Genomic DNA, 22,416 nt, shown 5'->3' with positions numbered 1-22,416 from the left:
TATGGTTGGAGACCAAGGGCGGAAAGCGGAGAAGCTCTCAGGCCTTATAATTTTATAGAAAAAATTTTCAACTTAATTCAGCTAAGCTTATTGAAAACTAATGCAATGTCCTTCAAAGTTTAAGACTTTTATTAAAAATAAAAGAATCAAAATACAAAAGAAAAAAATGATTGTGCACGACTCATAATATTTGATTTATTTAATTATGAGATTAAAGTAAACACAACTGAATTTCGACGTGACTTTAATTCACAGTCGCAGTGTTAAGGCTTTGCACGTCAATCATTTGTCGCTTAAAGTTTTCATTTAAAGATGTCATTCCCAAATCGCTGAGAATTTCTTCTACGATATTTTTTCTCCCGCCATTTTTATAGTGCTTACGGATCGCGGAAAATACGTTATGCTCATATAAAGGGCGAGGATACCCGTGTTCGCATAACGTAATATTTAGCGAATCGACATAATATAGAAGAGTGCGCACATACTGGTATGACATGAGCTTTTCCATCAGTTAATAAAAACTAAGATCTCATGAAAAGTAAACATAACGAAATGCAAGTTGACGAATTATAATTGTAGTATGTGTAAATGTCATAAAGAGTTGACATAATGTAAAGGAAAGTTAACACGATGCAATAATAGTGTGGGTTAATGTCATAAAGAGTTGACATAATGTAATGGAAGGTTGACACAATGCAATAGTAGTGTGGGTTAATGTCATAAAGAGTTGACATAATGTAATGGAAGGTTGACACAATGCAATAGTAGTGTGGGTTAATGTCATAAAGAGTTGACATAACGTAATGGAAGGTTGACACAATGCAATAGTAGTGTTCTGCTATAAGGCAGTGACGGCGTTCCATACGGGACCTACATTTTCAAGGTCATATCCGAAAGACCCGTGGCTTTCACTTCTAGTGCCGAGCGCTTGGCAAAGGGAAACCCGTCACTGCCTTGGATGGGTGACCGCTTCACGTTAGAACTCGGTGGCAGCGTAGACTCGCTCTGGTGTCCTGCTTCAGGAAGCTCTATGGCTAGGACTTTGTGTCCAGGTACTGGGAGCGCCGGGATCCCGTAACTGAAGAGGCCCAGACACTAAGAGAGAACTCATGTGAAGCTTCGGGTCGAAGCTTCCCTGAGCGGGGAGAAGTGTAGTGGGGACAGATATAGGAACTTATACTGCCTCGCCAGTGAGCTAGCTTTTCTGTGATGCGGTCGAGTTTCCTCATTTCAGGCAAGTCAAACAACGGCTGAGCCTGTTTAACCCTTGAAATGGGGTGACCGCTTCACGTTACAATAAAATGAAATTAACAAGTAATAGAAATGAAGGAATGAATAAAAGAAAACAAGAAGCTCTGCCGCCAAAAATGCGACCCCCCCCCCCACGTCCCCGCCTCCCATATGGTTATTATCGCAAAGTCCATTTAAATTGGCTCATTAATAAAAAGTGCTTAACTCCTTATATATTAGTAAAAAATAGGAGGTGCACATCGTGAAATACCAATAAGAGGGGGGGGCAGTTTCATCAAATTTTAATCTACACGTGGATCAAGACCTGTTGAGGATAAGATGATTTGTGAAACGTAACAAACAGACGGACGCACGGACATACCGATTACATATATACCGCTACCACTTTTCAAGCGAGGCCTTAAAATGAGCATGAATGATTGAAAGTAGCGATACAGTGTATATTTCCAAAGATTGCTAATTTGACAACGGGGAAGACGCTATTTTCAACTTGAAGCAAGTCATAATTGATAAAGTGAATCGGGGCAGTCAGAGAGAAAAAATCGCCAATTTACCTTTCAGTCCAAATTTTCGGTTTAAGTATATTGCAGATACAAAAGGCGATCAGACAGTTTTAAATGAGCTTGATGTAAAAAGTTATATTTGGAAAATACTGAAACGCAAAAGAAACGCAACACCCAACTTTAGGGGGAAATAATTGTGTAAAGAAAAATTATAATTTTTTAAACATGTAAAATACTTCAATTTGGTAAAAATCGGTATTTAACGGTTGTTTCGTATTCGCGTCGAAATGAGTTGAATTTGACTCTGCTTAACGGAAATCAAGAGAAGTACTGGAAAAAAAAGAGCCAGTTATGTAAGTTGGGCGATTTCTTACATGAATCACGTTTATATTCTGATGAAAAAATTATTTTAAAACTATCAATATAAATGATAAGACACTGAAAGTGAGTTAGTTAATCCTAATATCACGAGTCCAGTTTTGTCAAAATCAGAATTAATCTGGTACCGCAGCTGAATGTAAACAAACAGGCTATAATGAGTTGTTTCATTTTACTCGTTATGCACGAGAACTACTTAAACACTGGTTATCAAAAATCCTTATGCTAATGAACTATGTTCTTTGACTTATGAAGTTTTCAAAGCAATATGGGAATTACTAATGTTTATTTTATATAGATAAAACTTCGTTTTATTTTTGTTGCTTTATCTAGCGTTTGTATTATCTATATAAAGCGGTTGAGAGTAATTTGAACTATATTTTTGCACGTAACTTTAAAATGGCGACTATGGCTGTCAATAATCACATTTTGAACAGGATCACATAAGCCGGCAATTGCTCTTTGAGCAATAAGCCCAGCTAACGTGTGCACATGTTTAAAAATATTTGCCAATATGTACTTGCTTTAGGGTTTGGCAATTTAAGTAATGCAGTAATATTTCAAAAAAAAATCTCCTTTCGTTTGTTACGATGCTAAAGCCTCTTGAAAATGGCTTAGTTGCACATTCCCATATGCTATAGCTTCAAAATCTCACAGTAAAGGTGGAGAGTTGATGATGCAAAAATACACTATATAACGCCTCAACGGGGTCTTACTTATCATATGCATAAATGATAGTCCTTGGACCGGAAGTCCAAGGGTTACTACAATGCACTGAGTTAGAGAGAAATTCACATTAAAAACCCAAGTGAAAGAGAAGTCTTCAGTGATAAGGATTTAAGAGGAAACATCAAAAAGCTAAAAATGGAATTGAATGATTTTGCCATACACACTTTAAACAAGGGGGGGGGGGTGCGACTTGGTACCAAATGTATGTATCTTCCGTGAAGCCATGTGCTATATCAACTTTAAAGGGGACCCAAAGAAACAAGGAAAGGAAACAGTTTTTCAGGAATTTAACTACACTGTACATTGGGCATTTTTGTTACTGCCCGTTTTTGTTTGTATCGAAATAACGTGTAGATTATGTTTGGAATTAATTTTTAAAAGTGATAGAGAAATTTTTATATACCTAGAAAATATTTCTCCAAAAATTATAATGGGAAAGTAACAACTATTTATCTACTATTTGTACTTGCTTTTGATAAATTGAATTAGATTTATTTTTAGAACGTTCTGTATTTTAGATACAGACTAGTTGGCTAATGGAACACGATATAGTACATACAGGGCTAATTCAGAACGGAGAGTAGCTCCACCCACTGTGGTCCCGTTCTGTTTTGCTAATACAGAACAGCAAACGGCTCAAAGAGAAACACCGCTATCATGTCACAATCCATATTTACGTCACCAGTAATGACGTGCCCCACAGTACCCAACAACATGAACACGGTGTGGGATTACGTTTTAGATGCTTGATGTTGAGGCAATCTAGAGTTTTTATTCCCCGTAATCGAAGATTTGGTGGTGTGTAGTTTGCTGTTTGTTGTCCGCAAAAAAAATTGACATTATTTTTTACTAGGATTGTTTATGGCTTTCGTATTTCCCAGGTGTATTTATTCCCTGAAAAAAGATTTCTTTGGTTACCATCAAGTTTAACCTTTTGACCTTGGAGTTTAACCCTATCTTACAAAAGAAAAACTTTATAATCTTAGTCATAACATTTAAATAGTTGGTGCTAGGGCTTTCATACTTCACATTGTGTTTTGTTACATGAATTATCAATAGGTAAAGGTATCTTTAACCTTTTGATATTGACCTTAGAGTTTGACACACTTCGTAATAAACCCAACCCTTGACCAAAACTTTTGAACAGTTGCTGTAGTACAAGGGCTTTCATATGAGTGTATCCCATATGAAAATACCTTCTTGATACCAAAAATTTTGACCTTGAAGGTTGACTGCATTTCAGAAACAACTTTCAATTTCGTTCGATCTAAGCTGTCATATAACGTTCCACAAAACTCTTATTTTTTTTATAGAATTTAAAAGGTTCGAAGCAATTTTCAATGTGTTATTTTAAGAAAAGAAGATGTGGACTTACACTTGAAATATGTTAGAATACATGTACAGGATCTTTTTCGTGGTTAAGAATTTTATATATACATGTTATATAAACCATGTCAGGGGCGTCGCAACACTTTTTCCCCCAACCTTACCTATACCATAGGAAATGTTAATTGAAAGCCTGGTTGCCCCCCCCACCCACTTTTAGACTTTTAGTGATGTACCAAAAATGTAGCATTAGAATTGGTACTGAAAGAAGTTGTCACTAAGATGATTAAAATACCCCCCCCACACACACACAAGAAACAGGATTTTCGACTTTGGGCAACTTTTTCCTTTTTTTTTGGTTGTCAACTTTTTTAGGTAAGTAAAATTTTTTTTCTCTGGCTGGCCCCAAAGGTCAATTCCTTTCTTGGCATATTGATGTTAATTGTTTCTTAATCAAACGTGGTGGTTTAAGAACATATGATTCGCAATTTCCATAATCACAGATCCGAGCCCCTATTCTGCCGTCGAAAATACAAATAAAGGCTTTCCTTGACTTTTACAAATAGTCTATTCAAAACTTTTAAAGAGACACTGTAAAGTTTGCTATGAATAAAAATTGAACTGTTCATTTATACAAGGAAGTAGTCATCAAAAGAGACATATTATATTGAAAGCTTTTCAGTACAGTTGATTTCCAGTAATTACAGGCGAGACATGTAATAAGCGCCACCTTATGGCATTGATTCTACGGAAGCTTATTTAGGACCTATCAAAAAATATTTTTGAATTCGATATAACGAATTGCCGAATTTGTTTTTACAAATTGTGGTTTTTTAATAACAATGTCTTTGAATTTGTTATGATGAATTTAATCTGTTAAAATAGATTTGTTAAATTCGTTATAATAGATTCAAGAGAGAGAGAGATTTGTTATAACAAATTAATTATTTAAATTTGATTCAACAAATCGTTATATCGAATTCATTCAGACATTGTTTTCAAGAAGACTTTATTGTTGGGATTTGATCTAACAAAATTTGATATAACTGATTTTTTAACCGATTTTGCAATTGATAGGTAGGTTGACGTCGTTGCAGTGTGTTTTTGACGTTATGATAATCTATAGCTCATAAAGAAAGGGGTAATAAAAATATTATTACAGAAAAAGTAATAAACATACACTCTTGAAATTTAAAACAAAGAAATTTGAGAATATCTCCAATATTTTGATTATGTTTTCACGTGAATCCATTGTGTACGTCATATTTTGTAATACTCAATAAAAATAGTAAAATTTGCCAAATTTTTGCATTTTGAGATGCCCCCTCTGATAACACGACGGTAGAATTTTGTGTTTCTTACATATATTGTATAATATAGTATAACTCATCAAGTATTATAGTTTGAACAAAATGTGTATTGTAGTATTTGTATAATTTGCTTTAAAGTGCTAAAAATTGGCATTTTCCTATATAATCCTATAGTAAATGTACCTGTATTTTAAGACGGTCCCTTAAGAATACCTGGACGGTAGATTTCCCCCAAACTTTGCATGTACTCTGAAGTTAATGTTAAAGTTATATATGGTATAAAAATGAATAGTTTCGCTATTGTAGTTTTCACACAATAAAACTATAGTCGGCCCCCTTAAACGAATTAAATTCGTTATAACAAATTCGACAATTCGTTATATCGAATTGAAATATAATTTTTGATAGGTCCTAAATGGGCTTCCGTATTGATTCTTATCGGTTGCTAGGTAACATAGCTTATCAATATTCTAAATGCAGCAAAAATGCAAGTAAAGAAAATAGACATATTTCTTGAGTGTTTGGTCATTTTTTTTCTGCTTGTTGCCTATAGGTTGCGAAAAAAGCACGCGTAAGTAAATTCCAAGTTTCCTCTCCTAGATGCTGATTGTAATATCATAAAAGCAAGTTTTTTTTCGGAATATTTAAATAAAATTTTCTTTTCTGTTAAAATAAATGCACAAAGGGGCGTTTCGATCTAATATTCTTTATTGGACATATGAAAATATGATGGATTCCTGTAAAGACTGAATTAAGATATTGTAAAGAAAAAAAATTACCCATCAATTCCAAAGATTTGTCTACAGATCACATTGGCATCTTTATAGTCCCAATTGTCACCACATACTGTCCCCCATGTTCCATTCATGTAAACTTCAACTCTTCCTTGGCCTAAAGAACTTCCGTTTATGAGCCGAACACCTGAATTATATAATTATTATATATTACTAGAAACTCTTATTGCTAGAGCAACAAAAACGGTCTTGCGTTCTCCTCTATTTATCTGTATGAATGAGCTTTTATCTGTGTTAGAAAAGGCATATAATATAAAATGATTACAGGAAAACAAACGACCGGAGGTGTAACTTACCAAGATTCTCGACGTTACTTAGACACGTATATATGTAGTATTAATAACATTTATAAAAATCATATTCAATTTTTTATCACTACCTGTGACGACCGGAAGTGACGGCAGACGTATTTTACCCTATATCTGTTGCCCAATTTTCATTTATTATTCATATAAGTTTAGTGTCTTGATCTGTTACAGTTACAAGAGATCTCGTAATGTTAACTTCTCATTTTGAAGAGAAGAAATCACGTGACCGGAAGTAAATTTTAAAAAAGATATTCGAGGTTACTCTAAACATTTCAGTCTGAATAACATGTCCTAAGATCATTTCAAATACTCTTTTTAAAAATATATTTATTGGGTAGTATACGATACTCAATTTATGCAGTTTTTCTCTCATAAGTTGATGTTTTTGTTCACAGTGGGACTGACATATTTCGAAACTACAAATAAGATGCTATAATATAAAACAAAGACAGATTCCAAAATGAAAAGTTGAAATTTTTGAATTATTTGCTCTCTTCTTGTACAAACGGAAGTGACGGCGGACGATCTTTACCCAAATGGATTTGCCTACTCATCAAGATCTACTACTCCTACAAGTTTGGTGTCTTAATCTCTTACCGTATACGAGATCTAGCTATGATAACTTCTCATTCTGAGGATAGGAATCACGCGACCGGAAGTAAATTTTACATAGATATTTTACGTAAATGTAGACATTTGCAGTCTGAATAACATATCCAAAAATTATTACAAACTTTTTTTTATAAAAGAAAAATAGTTATGAAAAAGAAAAATACTCAGATTATGTAGTTTTTGTCTCATAACCGGAAGTTGTCGTTTTTGTTTGTAATGTAGACATTTGCAGTTTAAATAACATATCCAAAAATCATTACAAATACCTTATCTATAAAAAATATTTATGGGAAAGAAAAATACTCACATTATGTAGTTTTTGTCTCATAACCGGAAATTGTCGTTTTTCTTTCCGGTGGGATTTTTTTTTTTTTGAAACTACAAACAAGATGCTATAATGTGATGCAAAAAAAGGTTCACAAAAGAAAAGTTGAAATTTTCGAATTTTTTTTAATCACGCCCTGTGACGAGCGGACGTGACGGCGGACAATCGTAACCCAAATGGTTTTGCCTAGTTATCAACATTGGCCTGTATTGGCGCTTATAATAGTAGACCGATGCCTGCATTAGCCCTTGAGAAAGATTCACATTGCCTACATTGGCCCTTTTGATAGTCGTGCAACCTGCATTGGCCAACGATAAACACATTGCCATGAGAAATTGTCATGAAACACTGGCATTGGTTTTATAATAATAGTCATCAATGCATTGCAAGTTGATTACTTTCCTAGGTTTAAAATACATATTGTATTCCTTTAACGCCAAATTGCATTAGTCACTTACATTTAGATCAAATTCGATTGCATATATTATTAAGACAAAACACAAATCAGAATGAGGATATGGAGATAACAAACAGTATTCAACATCAAAGTCCATAAAACAATACAAAATAGGAGCAAGCACGGACCTCCAAATTATCCGAGGTGGGATCAGGTGCCACGGAGGAGTGTGCATCCCCTGCGAACCGGTCATACCCGCCATGTGCTCCTTATAATAATCGTGAAATAACGGAAAAATTCGTCGTCAATTAAGTGTATAAATAATGGACTAACAATTAGTATGAAAAACGTCAGTCAACATTTGACTCAATGATAAATTGTATTTGCTGACAGGGTCATTGTATCGACCATAGAACTTACGAAATGATCACTTTAAACGAGACTGCTGAGATAAAAATTACAAGAAATTGAATGGAAATCATGTCATTGTTCCCGTAAATACTTGTATCAGATGAATTTGGAAATAAGTGAATAAAACCGTACCATTTGTTTCGGACTAATTTTGTAATCATTTTCAACTTCTTTTATAAATCTATTGAATTATATCATCTTTGGTAATAGAAGTCAAAATGTCTTTCCAAATTGCCCATAACATCGAACTGAAATTTTAAAAAATAATGTAGACAAATTAAAATTAGTTGAGACTCCATTATTTATAGCTTTAAATACTTACACTCCCAGCAACTCAGAATTCAGCACACATGCCTCCTCGTATTTTCTATAATTGTTTTATTGGAGTGCATTATTCATATCGTTAAAATACATTAAAATATATACATAACTGTCTTAGTTTTCAAAGTATTTTATTGAATAATAGGAGAAATACGTCCTACAAGGTATTAAACAATGCGATTTCATCACTATTGCCTGTACATATCCGTGTGTTCAATTCCACACTCAGTGCTTATTTACATTTTAAATATTATTTGATGAAGTTATAGTCATTAAGTTTTAAACTGATCAAATAAAAGCACAAGTACAAGTGCGTGTTTTCAAAAACATTGATAGCAGCATAAATACATGATAAAGTAGGAACCAATTATACTTATCTTTATTCTACATTTTATTAAAGCTAAGGAAGTAATTATAATAGTCATTTAAACTTTCAGATATTTGCAACACAAATACATGCACCTTATCAAGAATTGTGATAACAAATAACAACGTTACGTGGGAACCTATTATACCTTCACTCATAATCTTTGTTATAGTCACTTTGTTTTGTTTTAAACTAAGGAAGCTACAGTAATTTAAACTTTCAGCCAATCAAATTACAGCAAACGTATATGCGCGTGTTGTCAATAACTTTATATATAGCATATTGTAGAGCCTTATGATATAATACATATACCTTAAAGTTGAAGTGTTTCGTCAAAATACAAGGGAGGTATTAAGATGTTTGTTTTAGCCAATCAGAGCGAAGTGCATGTGCGTGAATTCATCAAAATTCGATCATGTCAGCTTGTCTAGGCTACTTATTTATTTTTTTATATTACGAGTTTCGTGTAGTTTCTCAATAATTCTAAAAGAAACAGTTTTATCATGTATATCAGTCATTTCATTCATGCACGCATGTAGATGCATGTTGTAAATTTTAAGATAAAATAAAAGATATAATAAGTGAAATAAAATTTTACATCCATATTTATACTAGTAATTATTTGCTGTCAGTAGGTAATTTGCAAATTTAACATATGACACCGTTGTTTTCCAATGTACTCGATAAGAATTTTTATTGAGTACCTTATAGCCTCCTAGTTAAGGTCAAAGTTCAGTAAACGATAGGTGCCTAGCAGCCTTCAGATTTCTAAAAATTGAAGCACAGATTCTTCTATTGATCATCCTTTATACATGTAAAAGTAGCTTGGTAAAATTGAAATGTATTCGGACTTAATTTTTAGGTTCACTAAATGAAAATTCATATCTCTAAATGCCGTTTAAGATTTAAAAAGGACTTTTTATATTTAGGGGAGTTTTACAAGACATCAGACTCTCAGAAATCAGGTTTTCATATTTTCTTGACCTTTCTTTAAAATAATAATAACATTAACAAAGTGGGTAGCGGATTACGTTTGACAAAATCTTGAAGTGAATGCCAAGAAAATTCTTTATTTTCTACATAATTCTAATTCTGTCGTAAAGTATAAGGGGAAAATTAAGCTAAAATAATATCAGATTTTTTTTTAAAACTAAATGTTTAAATATGCATGGCATTCAATTCAAATATATGTCGAAAGTAAATCTGCTTCTTTATGTTCATGTTATTATCATTTTAAAGAAGAGGACAAGCTAGACGAAGATATGCATACATTTTTTGTGAGAGACGGTAGGCAATACATTTCCTGCGTTAAAAATTGAAAAAAAATAATTGATATTGATACAGGACATTCTTCTTTTTTAATTGACAATGGCAGATTGAAATAAGATTTTTCATTGAGTTTATCAACATTTTAAGTCCGGATACATCTTATTATATCAAGCTCCATGTACATTTATAGAGGATCATTAGAGGAAATCGTTTCTCAATTTCTAGAAATATGTAGGCACCTTACATTTACTAGATTTTGGACGAACCTCATTTAAGATGTAATATAAATATGTATTCAAAATGTATTCAATCGAATTTTCCAATTACATAAGTTGTGAAAGTATCATAAAGGAAATTTATAAACATTGAGAATCAAGAGCAGAAAAGATTTTCTGTCATTCAGTTATGAAATATACATGACTGTTTTTTTATAATATAGGCAAAGGTATCTGAATAATAAATTTACTCTGTTCGATAATATTTCTACATCACTATTTCTTCTAGGTCTGTGAAGGCGTACCTATTTTTGCAGCTTCTGTTGGATCATCATTAGGCAAATTTTTTATATTCTCGGTGATTTGGGTTTTTAGATCGCTCAACTCTATCCTGTATTTATTCATCTGGGCCTCCATCAGATTTAAATGAGAAAGGATAATTTTTTTGGCAGTAGAGTTTATGAAATACTCTAGATTCTCAGTATTTGTAAGAGGACATCTTTCCATCACACTATCTTCACTGAAGATATTTTGACCCGCCACTGCCAAAATTGACCATATCAGTGGTAGTACTACAAGTTTAGCTGTATCCATCTTGCAATCTATAAAGAAAGCGACAAATTATGAAAAAGTTTTTCGAAACATATTTTAAACAAGATGTGTACATGTTTGTGACACACTGATGTTTCTCACAAGAAATACAACTGTGAAATATGGAAATCCTAACACCACCTGTTCAAAAGTTATATTTGAAAGGTAGGTCAAAGTCCTAGGTCAAAGGGTCAAAGCTGTTGGTTTCAAAGGTCTTGTAAGAAGGATTATATTTGTGAAGTGTGAAAGTCCTATCCTTATCCGTTCAAAAGTTATGGCCAAGGCTAAATTTTAAACAAGAATAGATATGGGTTACCCCATATCCAAAGATATTCGACTTTTAGATTCAATATGTTTAACAGTGTTTAATGACGTTTATAAAAATAAAACTGCACTGTCTAGTTATAGAACTTGTGTGAATTTCGTGAGTCCGTAGCATTACGGTCACCCGTCTCCTAACCATGCTAACAAACAGTACACATACCTATGTCCGCAAGACAGTTAGCCTTGGTCTATACACACGTGCGATGGAGTTGTCAAACGGACTCCCGCGAACAGAGAAGTTACGATGGCAGACAGAACTTTTTTTTCATAATTAGATCACATGAATACAAATTCTGATTCATAAAAATTAAACGATTGTCAGTTTAGAAATCCCCGGCCAGTTCGGGTTTTGTTACACATTTTACAGGTACTCTCCCGATGTGTAGTTTGTCTACACACGTGCAGGAGTCTGCTCAGGGATTGAAAATTCCGTCATTTAATATACTACACACACAGAATGATTATTTTTTTTTCTCTTAGAGGAAACTATATGATAATTAACGAACAATTAACATGATTTTACTACAGTTGTTGATATAGTATAATCAATTCATCAGTGAAAAAATATCAACCGAAGAATGACCTAGATATTCTCTGTTATCAAACATGTTAAAAAAAAGCTGAGGAGGGAGCGAGCGTAGGAATATTCACATTTTTTATTTGCATTTAGGGGGGAAAGTGATCTTTGGAGGAAAAATTAACATTAATTTTGGTTTCTTTAACGAATGACATACACAACATTATTCTTATCATGAATTTAACAATTATGTTGTATCTACTTATTAATGATGGAACTATTTTCGTCGGAACAATTTGTGTGAGTCGCCGCTGACTACAGTAATATATCTTGAACTAATAGTATGCACTGATCGAATATATTAAAAAGGAGGTCAAACTCCAATGTCAAAGGGTCAGATTTCGGCAAATCAAATGAAAGGTCACAAGGATTAAATATATGAAGTATGAAAGCCCTAACACTTGTCGATCAAAAGTTATGGCAAAGGTTTTTTTATAAGTACGAAAATCTTCATGGTTAATGTCAAAAGGTCAATCTTTTCACAAAGAATACACATTTGAAGTATGAAAGTCCTAGCATCTACCATTGAAATGTTATGCGTTAAGTAAAAGTTTGGAATTTTTGTGTAAAAGTCTCTCAAACTCCAAAGTCAAGGTCAACAGGTCAAATTTGGTGATATCAAAAGAAAGATCTTGTCCAACGGGATACACATGTGAGCAGCAACTTTGTGGAATAGTTTACCGGATGCTCTCCGTTTCCAGACGTCACTTTTAACTTTTAAACGGGATCTTAGGACTCATATTTTGAAGATAGCATAGTGTAATTTTTATTTGGAACAATTTATCGAGTTTTATTGTCCTCAGACTTTTTATTTTGGCAAAACCTGTATTGTGTGAAATTTTTAAGTTGACCTTAACTTGATCTTAGTTTTGCACCTTATAATTTTAGCTTACTCTTATGTTAGTAACGATCTCGTACTATAATTTTAAGTTTTAGGTTTTTATGATTATTGTCTCTTTTTTAACTACTTGTATATCTGAGACACTGTCTGTTCAGCGCCTTAGAGTAATTTATTTTAAATAGGGCGCTATACAAATGTTATTATTATTATTATTATTATTAAATATGAAAGTCATAACTCAACTAGATCGAAAGTTAAGGACATACTGGGTTAAAGTCATATATGGCGTATTTTTGATAAATTCATACTTACTAAAGTTAAAAGATCTTTCATTTTGTTTGGTACTTTAGATAAAGATAGGGCTTTCCTGTAAATTACACAATTTAAATCAATCGCATTTCAAAGATATCACAGATTTAAAACAAGATCCGATTTCTTTCCGACTCGGAATTAAATCAACAGACACAGTTTAACATCAGTATAACTATAGAAACGTGGAGAGAAAGTTCAAAATCGGTGTAAATTTGAATTTGAATGTAAATAACAAATACCATGTACCACGGTATATCTGCACCTTATCTCGGATTTTAATTTTTTTTAGCTCAGTTGCGCCATATACAGCTTTAAAGTTTATTGCAGACTGACAGACAAACCGACAGATAGATAGACAGATAAATAGATAGATAGACAGACAAACAGACGGAACGACACGACGAAAAATATATACCGTCGAATCTTCGATTACGAAGGCATAAAAATACTAACAAAGTTCAACACTTTAATAGAAATTGAAGTTGATAATAACAAGAAAAATTATTGTTTGACCGACAATAAACCAGATTTTCCTATTATTTTTAAGCCCCTGTAATCGAAGATTCGTTTGTTCGCAAAGACTTGAACCTTGTCCGTACCTTTGATTTAGTGGAGCTAAGACTTTCATGTTTCACATGTGTATTCACAAATACATCTTGATTTCTTAAGTGTCATTAAAACTATTGTGTCAGTGACTGTACTGAACCCCCAGGGGTATTAATTTGAAGAAACTTAAATCTTGACTACTTCAGCACATCTGTTAGGATACTTCTATGACTGGGCAGATTTGAATTTAAATACTATATGGCTTGGGGATAGTGCCAAAATAATAAGACTTATCATGGGTTTGCCGTCCTCCAGAAGATGAAGTTGATTAGACTGAAGTCTTGTTAAAATGAAATCTATTAGTATCATTTTTTTCAGCTCAGTTTAGAAAAAAATGCTCAGTGTACACCTGGAAATGGGTGCGCAGTCGAACATACAGTAGTATTTTTCTACATCAGGAGTTATATGATTATATGTTGACTTCGTTTGTCTGGGTTTTAGGCTTGAAATATGAGATATTCAAGTTTCTTTTGTGAAACTTTATACTGGTTTAAAGTCGTATCAAATATTATATATTTTATATTACTTTGTCACATTCTAAGGTTGGCAAAGGGAAGGATTTCATAATAGCCGAACTCTTGAAAAGATTAAGCTTCTATATTCGGCTTTGTTTTTAATAAATTCTGAATGTTTTGTGCATAAAATCTAAATATTAAAAATCTAAATCATATTAAAAAATAAATGCATGATGATATCGTATTTATTGTTTTCCAAAAGGTGACGTTCTTTGAGCACTTTTTAGCCAAATACGATATAAAGTTATAAAAAAAAAAAAACAAGATATGTTTGTGAAACACTGATGCCCCCGTATGGCAACAGAATGAAAATTAATCTTTTCTTAAATGGAAATTAAATTTCTTGCTACCCAAGTTAAAGTCTTTTCACTGAAAATACAGTTGTGAAATACGAAAGCCCTAGCACCGCCTGTTTAAAACTTATGGTCAAGGATGAGATTTTGAAAGGTAGGTCAAACTCAAAAGGTCCAAGGGCCAAAGTTGTTGATGTCGTAGGAAAGGTCTAATGTCACAATGATCACATGTGTGAAGTATGGAAACCATGGCCCTAACCATTCCAAAGTTATGACCAGGGTTAAAACTTTTAAAAACTAGGTCGAATTTTAAGGTCAAGGTTGACTCAAAGTTCTTGATATCAGATGAAAGGTCTTGTCACAAGGATTAAATATGTGTAGTATGAAGCATTAGCCCCGACCTTTCAAAAGTTTTGGTCAAGGTTTGTCTTTTAAAAAGTAGGTCAAACGTCAAGGTCAAAGAATCAAGGTTCTTCATATCCAGTGAAGAGATTCTCACAAGGATTACATATGTGAAGTATAAAAGCGCTAGCCTTACCGTTCAAAAGTTATGGCCAAGGTTAATTTTTTCATAAGCATAAAAATCTCCAAGGTCAAATGGACTTAATTATTGGTATCCAATGAAAGGTCTTGCCAAAATAAATACATATGTGAAGTATGGTTTTTCTAACCCTAACCGTTCAAAAGTTATGGCCATGGTTAAACATTTTAAAAAGTAGGCAAACTCCAAGGCATGTTTGTCCGCAAAAACATGAACAATGTCCATAACTTTTGATTAAGTAGAATTATGACTTTCATATTTCACTTGTGTATTCCCTGTGACAAGACCTTTCTCTGGAAACCACCAAAATTGACCTTGAGCCGTGAGTTTGACCAATTTTTCAACAAAAATTCCAATCTTTTACTTTGGCCATAACTTTTGAACGATGGATACCATGACGTTTATGCTTCAGGTATGTATTTTTAATGGGAAGACCTTTCATTGGATACCAATAACCTTGACCTTTGAAATTTCCGTATATATGAAAGAAAACTTTATCCTTGGCTATAACTTTTGAACGGTGCAAGAACTTTGACATTTTGATCTTGATCTTGGAGTTTGACCTAGTTTCTAAAAAAAATTAACCTTGGCCATTAAATTTGAGCGGTAAGGGCTAGGCCTTCCATACTTTACACATGATATCCTTGTGAATTTAGACTTTTCTTAAGAAACTAACAACTTAAACTTGAGAGTTTGACCTTCGTTTTGTTGCCATGCGGGGGCATCAGTGTATCACAATCATATCTTGTAATTTTATATGTTATTGTGAACAAATTTAATACATTTTTTTTTAAAAGAAACTGCTCATAATCAAAGATGGAAACAAAATTTTAATAATTTTTTCAGAACTATTATCTTGTTTACATTCATGTCTCTTCTTAAAATTATAACAATTAAGTTAGCATAGGTTTTGAAGTAATATTACTACCAGGTATGTAATGAAGAAGTTTTCAGGGATGTTTTGATTTCCATTCACATTAAATATGCCTTCTTCCTACTTTTTTTGAATCATTGCTTTTTTTCTGACAAAAGATCTTCTTTATTCGATCTCGAATGTTTACATTAAATGAAATAAAATTTTGCTTATAATGCTTTCAATTGATTAAAAACTAAAATAAAACTGAAAGTTTTAAAATCATTAAACCGAACTTTAAAATCGATACAATTTGTTATATTCTTCTTTTATTAGCAGCAGATATTGAAAAATATAACCATTGCAATTTCAACAGTACTTGGTTCGTGTCATACCTTTAAGGGCACAAGAAAGTTTCTCAAATACAACAAAGCTTCAATTAATAAGTCGCCAGGATATATGTGAAACTTTGGAGTCAGATAAAAAGATGTTTGCTCAAAAATTGCTATCGAGCAGATTAATTGATTGTATGTTGCTTAACGTCCCTCTCGAGAATTTTTCATTCATGTGAACACGCCCAACTTGCCGACGGAGAGCTGCAAATTTTGTCCTACAGTATACACGGCACTAACAGCTATTGAGCAGTGAGGGGTCTTTTCCGTGTCAGCACACAGGACCCCTGTTTATACGGTCTCATCCGAAGGACCGGTCTCCACACCCAACAGTGGGATTCGAACCCGCGACGTAAGGATCAACTCCTTACTTTGCGTCTTTACAGTAGACGTTCTAACTACTGTGCCACGCGGGTTATCGAGTAGAAGAGACGCGAAGAGCACTCCAAAGAAAATGATACGCAATTCAAAAACGTTTTTTAAAAAAACTGTAATTCAAAGAATACCTTGTTGCATTTTAACAGGGAAGCAGTTAATTCTATCATAATTTTACAATGAATTGTCGCTGGATTTTCCCGTTATTTCCCCTTCTTGACAGGGAGCACACGGTTGGTGTGACCGGGCGGCAAGGGATGCTCACTCCTCCATGGCACCTCATCCCACCTATGATATTTTAGAAGTCCGTATTTGCTCTGCTCTTATTTTCATTGTTTTATAGATTTTTGATCTTGAATACTGTTTATTAACTCCGTATGTTTTATCCTAAACTCACCACTTTAGAGCAAACGTCCAAACCACTGTGTCACTAGGGTACTATTTTCTATTCCACAGGCACCAAACTCGCTTGAATTTTTGACCCCCTAGTATATATACTAGGGGGTCAAAAATTCAAGCGAGTTTGGTGCCTGTGTTCTATTCCAATGAAAAGCAGTCTCAATTTTGGAGGTCCGTTAAATGTTTTTTCCACATATATCAGAACAACAAATACATATTTTTTGTCTTGATTTAGAAGAAAAATATTTCAAATGGTGCATTTAATTTGATTTGAAAAAGTTGTTCGTTGAAAAAAAAGCTTAAACAGTATATACGTATACGGATCTATATGGAACGCCGTCACTGCCTTATAGCAGAACACTACTATTGCATTGTGTCAACCTTCCATTACATTATGTCAACTCTTTATGACATTAACCCACCCTACTATTGCATTGTGCCAACCTTCCATTACATTATGTCAACTCTTTATGACATTAACCCACACTACTATTGCATTGTGTCAACCTTCCATTATATTATGTCAACTCTTTATGACATTAACCCACCCTACTATTGCATTGTGCCAACCTTCCATTACATTATGTCAACTCTTTATGACATTAACCCACCCTACTATCGCATTGTGCCAACCTTCCATTACATTATGTCATCTTTATGACATTAACACACTACTATTGCATTGTGTCAACCTTCCATTACATTATGTCAACTCTTTATGACATTAACCCACCCTACTATTGCATTGTGCCAACCTTCCATTACATTATGTCATTGCATTAACCCACCCTACTATGTGCCAACCTTCCATTACATTATGTCAACTCTTTATGACATTAACCCACACTACTATTGCATCGTGTTAACTTTCCTTTACATTATATCAACTCTTTATGACATTTACACATACTACAATTTTATTTCGTCAACTTGCATTTCGTTATGTTTACTTTTCATGACAATCTTAGTTTTTATTAACTGATGTGAAAAGCTCATGCCATACTGTGCGCACTCTTCTACATTATGTCGATTCACTATTACGTTATGCGAACGCGGGTATCCTCGGCCTTTATATGAGCATAACGTATTTTCCGCGTTCCGCAAGCACTAAAATGGCGGGAGAGAAAACTGTCGTAGAAGAGATTCTCAGCGATTTCGGAATGACATCTTTAAATGAAAACTTTAAGCGACAAATGATTGACAATCTTGAAACATGCAAAGCCTTAACACTGCGACTGTGAATTAAAGTCACGTCGAAATTCAATGGTGTTTACTTTAATCTGATAATTAAATAAATCAAATATTATGAGTCGTGCAGCAATCATTTTTTTCTTTTTATTTTGAATTGTTTTTTTTTTTTTTTTTTTTTTTTATAAAAGTCTTAAACTTTGTAGGACATTGCATTAGTTTCACATTAAGTTTAGCTGAATTAAGTTGAAAACTTTTTTCTATAAAACTATAAAGCCTGAGAGCTTCTCCGCTTTCCGCCCTTGGTCTCCAACCATATACCGTCCCCCTTCCTTGTTCAAGATTCCCATATCTGCCACTGATATGTGCCCATGCATGCTTACTAAGGCATATTCAATTGATTTAGATGAGCGACTGGTAGATTTTTGTAATAGAATTCTGGCCCTGGAATGATTAAAAAAAATTACTAACTCCAGTGACGTAGCATCATTTTTTTTGAAAGAGGAGGTCAGCCAGTAAAAAAAATCATTTATCCGAAAAAACTAGACAAGCCAAGAAAAAAAATGTCCAAGCCCGAAAATCCTATTTCGGGGAGAGTGGTCCAACTTCAATCAATCCTATTTTTTTCCAGATATATTATATTACCCTTAGTGGACTATATTTCAACAAGAAGTGGGGGTGGGGGGGCTGTACAGTTTCAATGAACATTACATTTTCTATAGTAAAGTTATGTCTGGGAAAAGAGGGGGGTTGATATTATGTGCCTGTAATTTGTCCTAATCAATCACGACCCCCCCCCCTTCTTACCAGTCATTAAAACACGGTCGTCAACATTTATTATATACTAGATATACAGCTTTGAGATAATGTAAATGTATTTTTGCATCAGGTAATGAACTTGGAATCCACATGATAAAGAGTTAACACAATATAAAGATATTTTTAAATCACATAAGAAAGAGTTGGCATAACGTTATAATATATCCACATCACGGTATGGAGTTTTGACATAATGTAATAAAGTGTTGATATAATATAAAGATATGTTCACATTATGTTATACACTTTTTACACCACGTAATAAAGCACTGACATAAAGGTAAGATGTGTTCACCTCACATCATGATGCCCTCGCCGTAAAATAAAGATAAATCCATATCACGTAATAATACTTTGATATAATAGAAATATACACTCTCAAAAAGGAATGGGCTTTTGACTTCATGTGATGATAAGTTTAATTATAAAACACAATTTACTTGACGTAATGCAATTTTGACCTCACATATTAAAGAAATGAAATGATGTAAAGAAACATTCATTTCACGTAATAAAGTTTTAACACAATGTAAACACATTATCACTTCACATAATGAATTTTTTACTTCAAGTTATGAAGTGCTGACATAATGAAAGGATGTATTTACTTCATGTAATGCAGCATTGACATGATGTTAAGATATATTTTCATCATCCCATAAAAAATGGACATAACGTAAAGATATGTTCACATCACGTAATGATAAATTGACGTAATAAATGCATAGTTGTATGCTATAAGGCAGTGATGGCGTTCCATACACTTGCCCTGCATGACTATACTGAGTAAACTTTTTACTGGTATGTGTTGACGTCTCTATGAATGAAAATTTCTCAAATGGTAGGTAATACAATTTATTATATAGCTAACAAATAGTCTCTAATAAAATATTACCAAAAATCTATAGAATTTTAGCGTTCAATATCTTGACGTTTTATTGAACGCTGAGTGTGTATTACGTATAGGAATATGCCCGAAACATTCCGAATACGAGCGTTCAATATCGAATGCCCCGTTGTAAGCAAAAAAAGAACGTCTGGTCAAATTCTCAGAGTTAAATTAAAGAAAAAAGTGGAATTTAAGTAAGATTTGGTTATTTTTTTCACACAAAATGAAAATATTTATCAAAAATCTAGTACGTATTAGACCCATTAAAACCTAAATTGAAGCAAATCATTAGGCTCGGTAGGGTCCTCGGAATGATGCGATATCGAACACTTACAGGACAGGCGTTAGTTTGAATACCGATACTAAAAATCATTAATTTTAGTTTTTTTTAAGCTGGAATAATTATTATAAATTATGAGGAAAAGTTTAAGCAATATAATAAAGGAGTTATTAAACTTATATTGGTGAATATTGGCACTCGTTGGCTGTACAAATGCACTGGCAATCTCGTGGATTTATACAGCCAACTTGTGCCAATACGAGGGGTGATCAAAAAGTTCGCGAACTATCTCTATATTTACAAAACCACAATTCAAATCAAAATGAAATTTGGCACACATACAGTCATACATATGTTCTATAAATATCACATGTAATGGAACGTTTTGCCCCGTGTTTGTGACGTCACAATGTGAAAATGACGTAATAAGGTAGATCACTTCTGAAAAAAAATGGTTGACTCAGTCGCATTCGAGAAACGAACGGCTGTAAAGTAAAATGTAAAAAAAATTATGTTTGTTAATTGCCCAGTGAAAGCAAATTGGGAAAGAGACGTGTCCTTTGTTAAGTAATCTGATAAAAAAAGATCGCCAACTTACAGTTAGAAAAATCGATAAATATCTTTACAATAATCTATTTATCAAATCCCTAAAATATCGTTTACTTTAGACTTTAAACATAAAAGATATAATAAAGTGAAAGCACCCATACTTTATCCACATGAAATAAACGGCGCTCAAAAGACAGAGGACTTGGGTTTTAATGGTCACCATGCTCATTCTGCAAAAGGATATCATTATCCACTCATACTATTGCCGAGATTAGGCCATTTCTGATAAATGAACTGTTTTTGTTGTAAAATAAAAACTAGCTTGCATGGTGAGAAATATAAGAGTCGGAAGCCTCTGTGACAGAACGCTAAGAAACATGTCACGTGACCGCCTATATCACGTGATCCGCGCATGGTCTGAATGGCTGCAGATGCGCTTTAAAATCGGAGAGGACAACTTTGAAAAATTTTCAGCACTAGCACCCTATATCATTTCTTTTTAGGAAGTTATTCAATTAGTTCGCGAACTTTTTGATCACCCCTCGTATTCACCAAATAAGTTCAATAACCCTATAATATCTTCGATTTTTATTGAAAATATAAAATTTGACTATTCTTATTATAGTTACATGTAACTATAGCATCTATAAGTAAAAACTTTAATTTTCTGTCAGGAAAACTTTGAAAATTCGATTTACTATTATTACTTTGATTTCTATATTGAAAACTGTAAAACATTGATATACTGTTATAATAGTGATAACGCTGAAATATTGATAAACTGTAGTAAAATATTTAATTCACCATAATAAAAATAAAAATTATTTATTTACTATTGTTAAAACTTTGAATAACTATACATATTTATATCTAAAAATGAAAAGAAAAAAAGAATTCATGCAAAAAAAAAAATACCTTTTGACAACCGTAGTATTTTAAGCCATGTACACTTATCCAACTACAAAGCTTGGTCCAATGATAAGTTTAAATCTTCAGAAAGAAAAAAATCCAGGGTTGAAATTCAATCCAAATTCTTAAATATTACACAATGAAAAAGGGCCATATTGTATGTGCGTTACATTCTTTCTTTTAAAAAATGCACGTAGCTTTATTTTTCTTTCCTGACAAGCTTGTCTCCTTGACTCAAGGTTGACGGTGTGCAACTCTTTAACAATGGAGATAGTAATGCAATACGAATATTGGATGACACTGTATATTAAAGTAACTCAAAAGTTTCGAGATTAAAATAAAGTCCTACCTCCCTAAAGTTTCTTAAGTTTACAAACATGTATGTCAAGGGTAACAGCGGTATAAAAATAAAGTAAGTTATTCGTCAAAGGAAACGCCTAACACATTTTATCTCGTACACTCTAGCTTTGAGATATTCTTTACAATATATCAACTACAATTTATGTTTATTAAAAAAAAATTAACCAACATTAAAAGACATACTTACATGTATGTCCCGGCTAAAAAAAATTATAGGTTTTTTTTTTTTTTTTTTTTTTTTTTTTTTGAAGCTATGAAAAATATCAATAATTTAAATTAAAAGGAAA

General features: G+C 33.0%; 1 protein-coding gene across 1 annotated transcript; it reads right to left on the bottom strand.

Moving 5' to 3' along the window:
* Window positions 1-1,034: 1,034 nt before the first annotated feature.
* On the bottom strand, window positions 1,035-21,837 carry LOC134266516 (deleted in malignant brain tumors 1 protein-like). Its single transcript, XM_062748741.1, has 4 exons — window positions 21,776-21,837; window positions 10,822-11,118; window positions 6,277-6,418; window positions 1,035-1,284 (listed from the first exon to the last, which is right to left on the bottom strand). The coding sequence occupies exons 2-4, from the start codon at window positions 11,108-11,110 to the stop codon at window positions 1,035-1,037; spliced, it is 681 nt and encodes a 226-aa protein (XP_062604725.1). The 5' UTR covers window positions 11,111-11,118; window positions 21,776-21,837.
* Between the last annotated feature and the right edge of the window lie 579 nt (window positions 21,838-22,416).

Source organism: Saccostrea cucullata, unplaced genomic scaffold (assembly GCF_032062105.1).
Source record: "Saccostrea cucullata isolate Sc308-1 unplaced genomic scaffold, CSIRO_AGI_Scuc_v1 ctg10108, whole genome shotgun sequence".
Taxonomy (NCBI): Eukaryota; Metazoa; Mollusca; class Bivalvia; order Ostreida; family Ostreidae; genus Saccostrea; species Saccostrea cuccullata.
Note: the sequence above shows the minus strand (reverse complement) of the source record. Positions and strands in the feature narration are given on the sequence as shown.

Bases quoted from the DNA above. Each gene is read 5' to 3' on its own strand.
- LOC134266516 (XM_062748741.1), bottom strand. From the start codon at position 11,110: ATGGATACAGCTAAACTTGTAGTACTACCACTGATATGGTCAATTTTG. The intron at 6,419-10,821 runs GTACGCCTTCAC...TATATAATTCAG, and splicing joins AACAGAAGCTGCAAAAATAG to GTGTTCGGCTCATAAACGGA. The intron at 1,285-6,276 runs GTAATTTTTTTT...TGTAACGTGAAG, and splicing joins CAAATCTTTGGAATTGATGG to CGGTCACCCCATTTCAAGGG.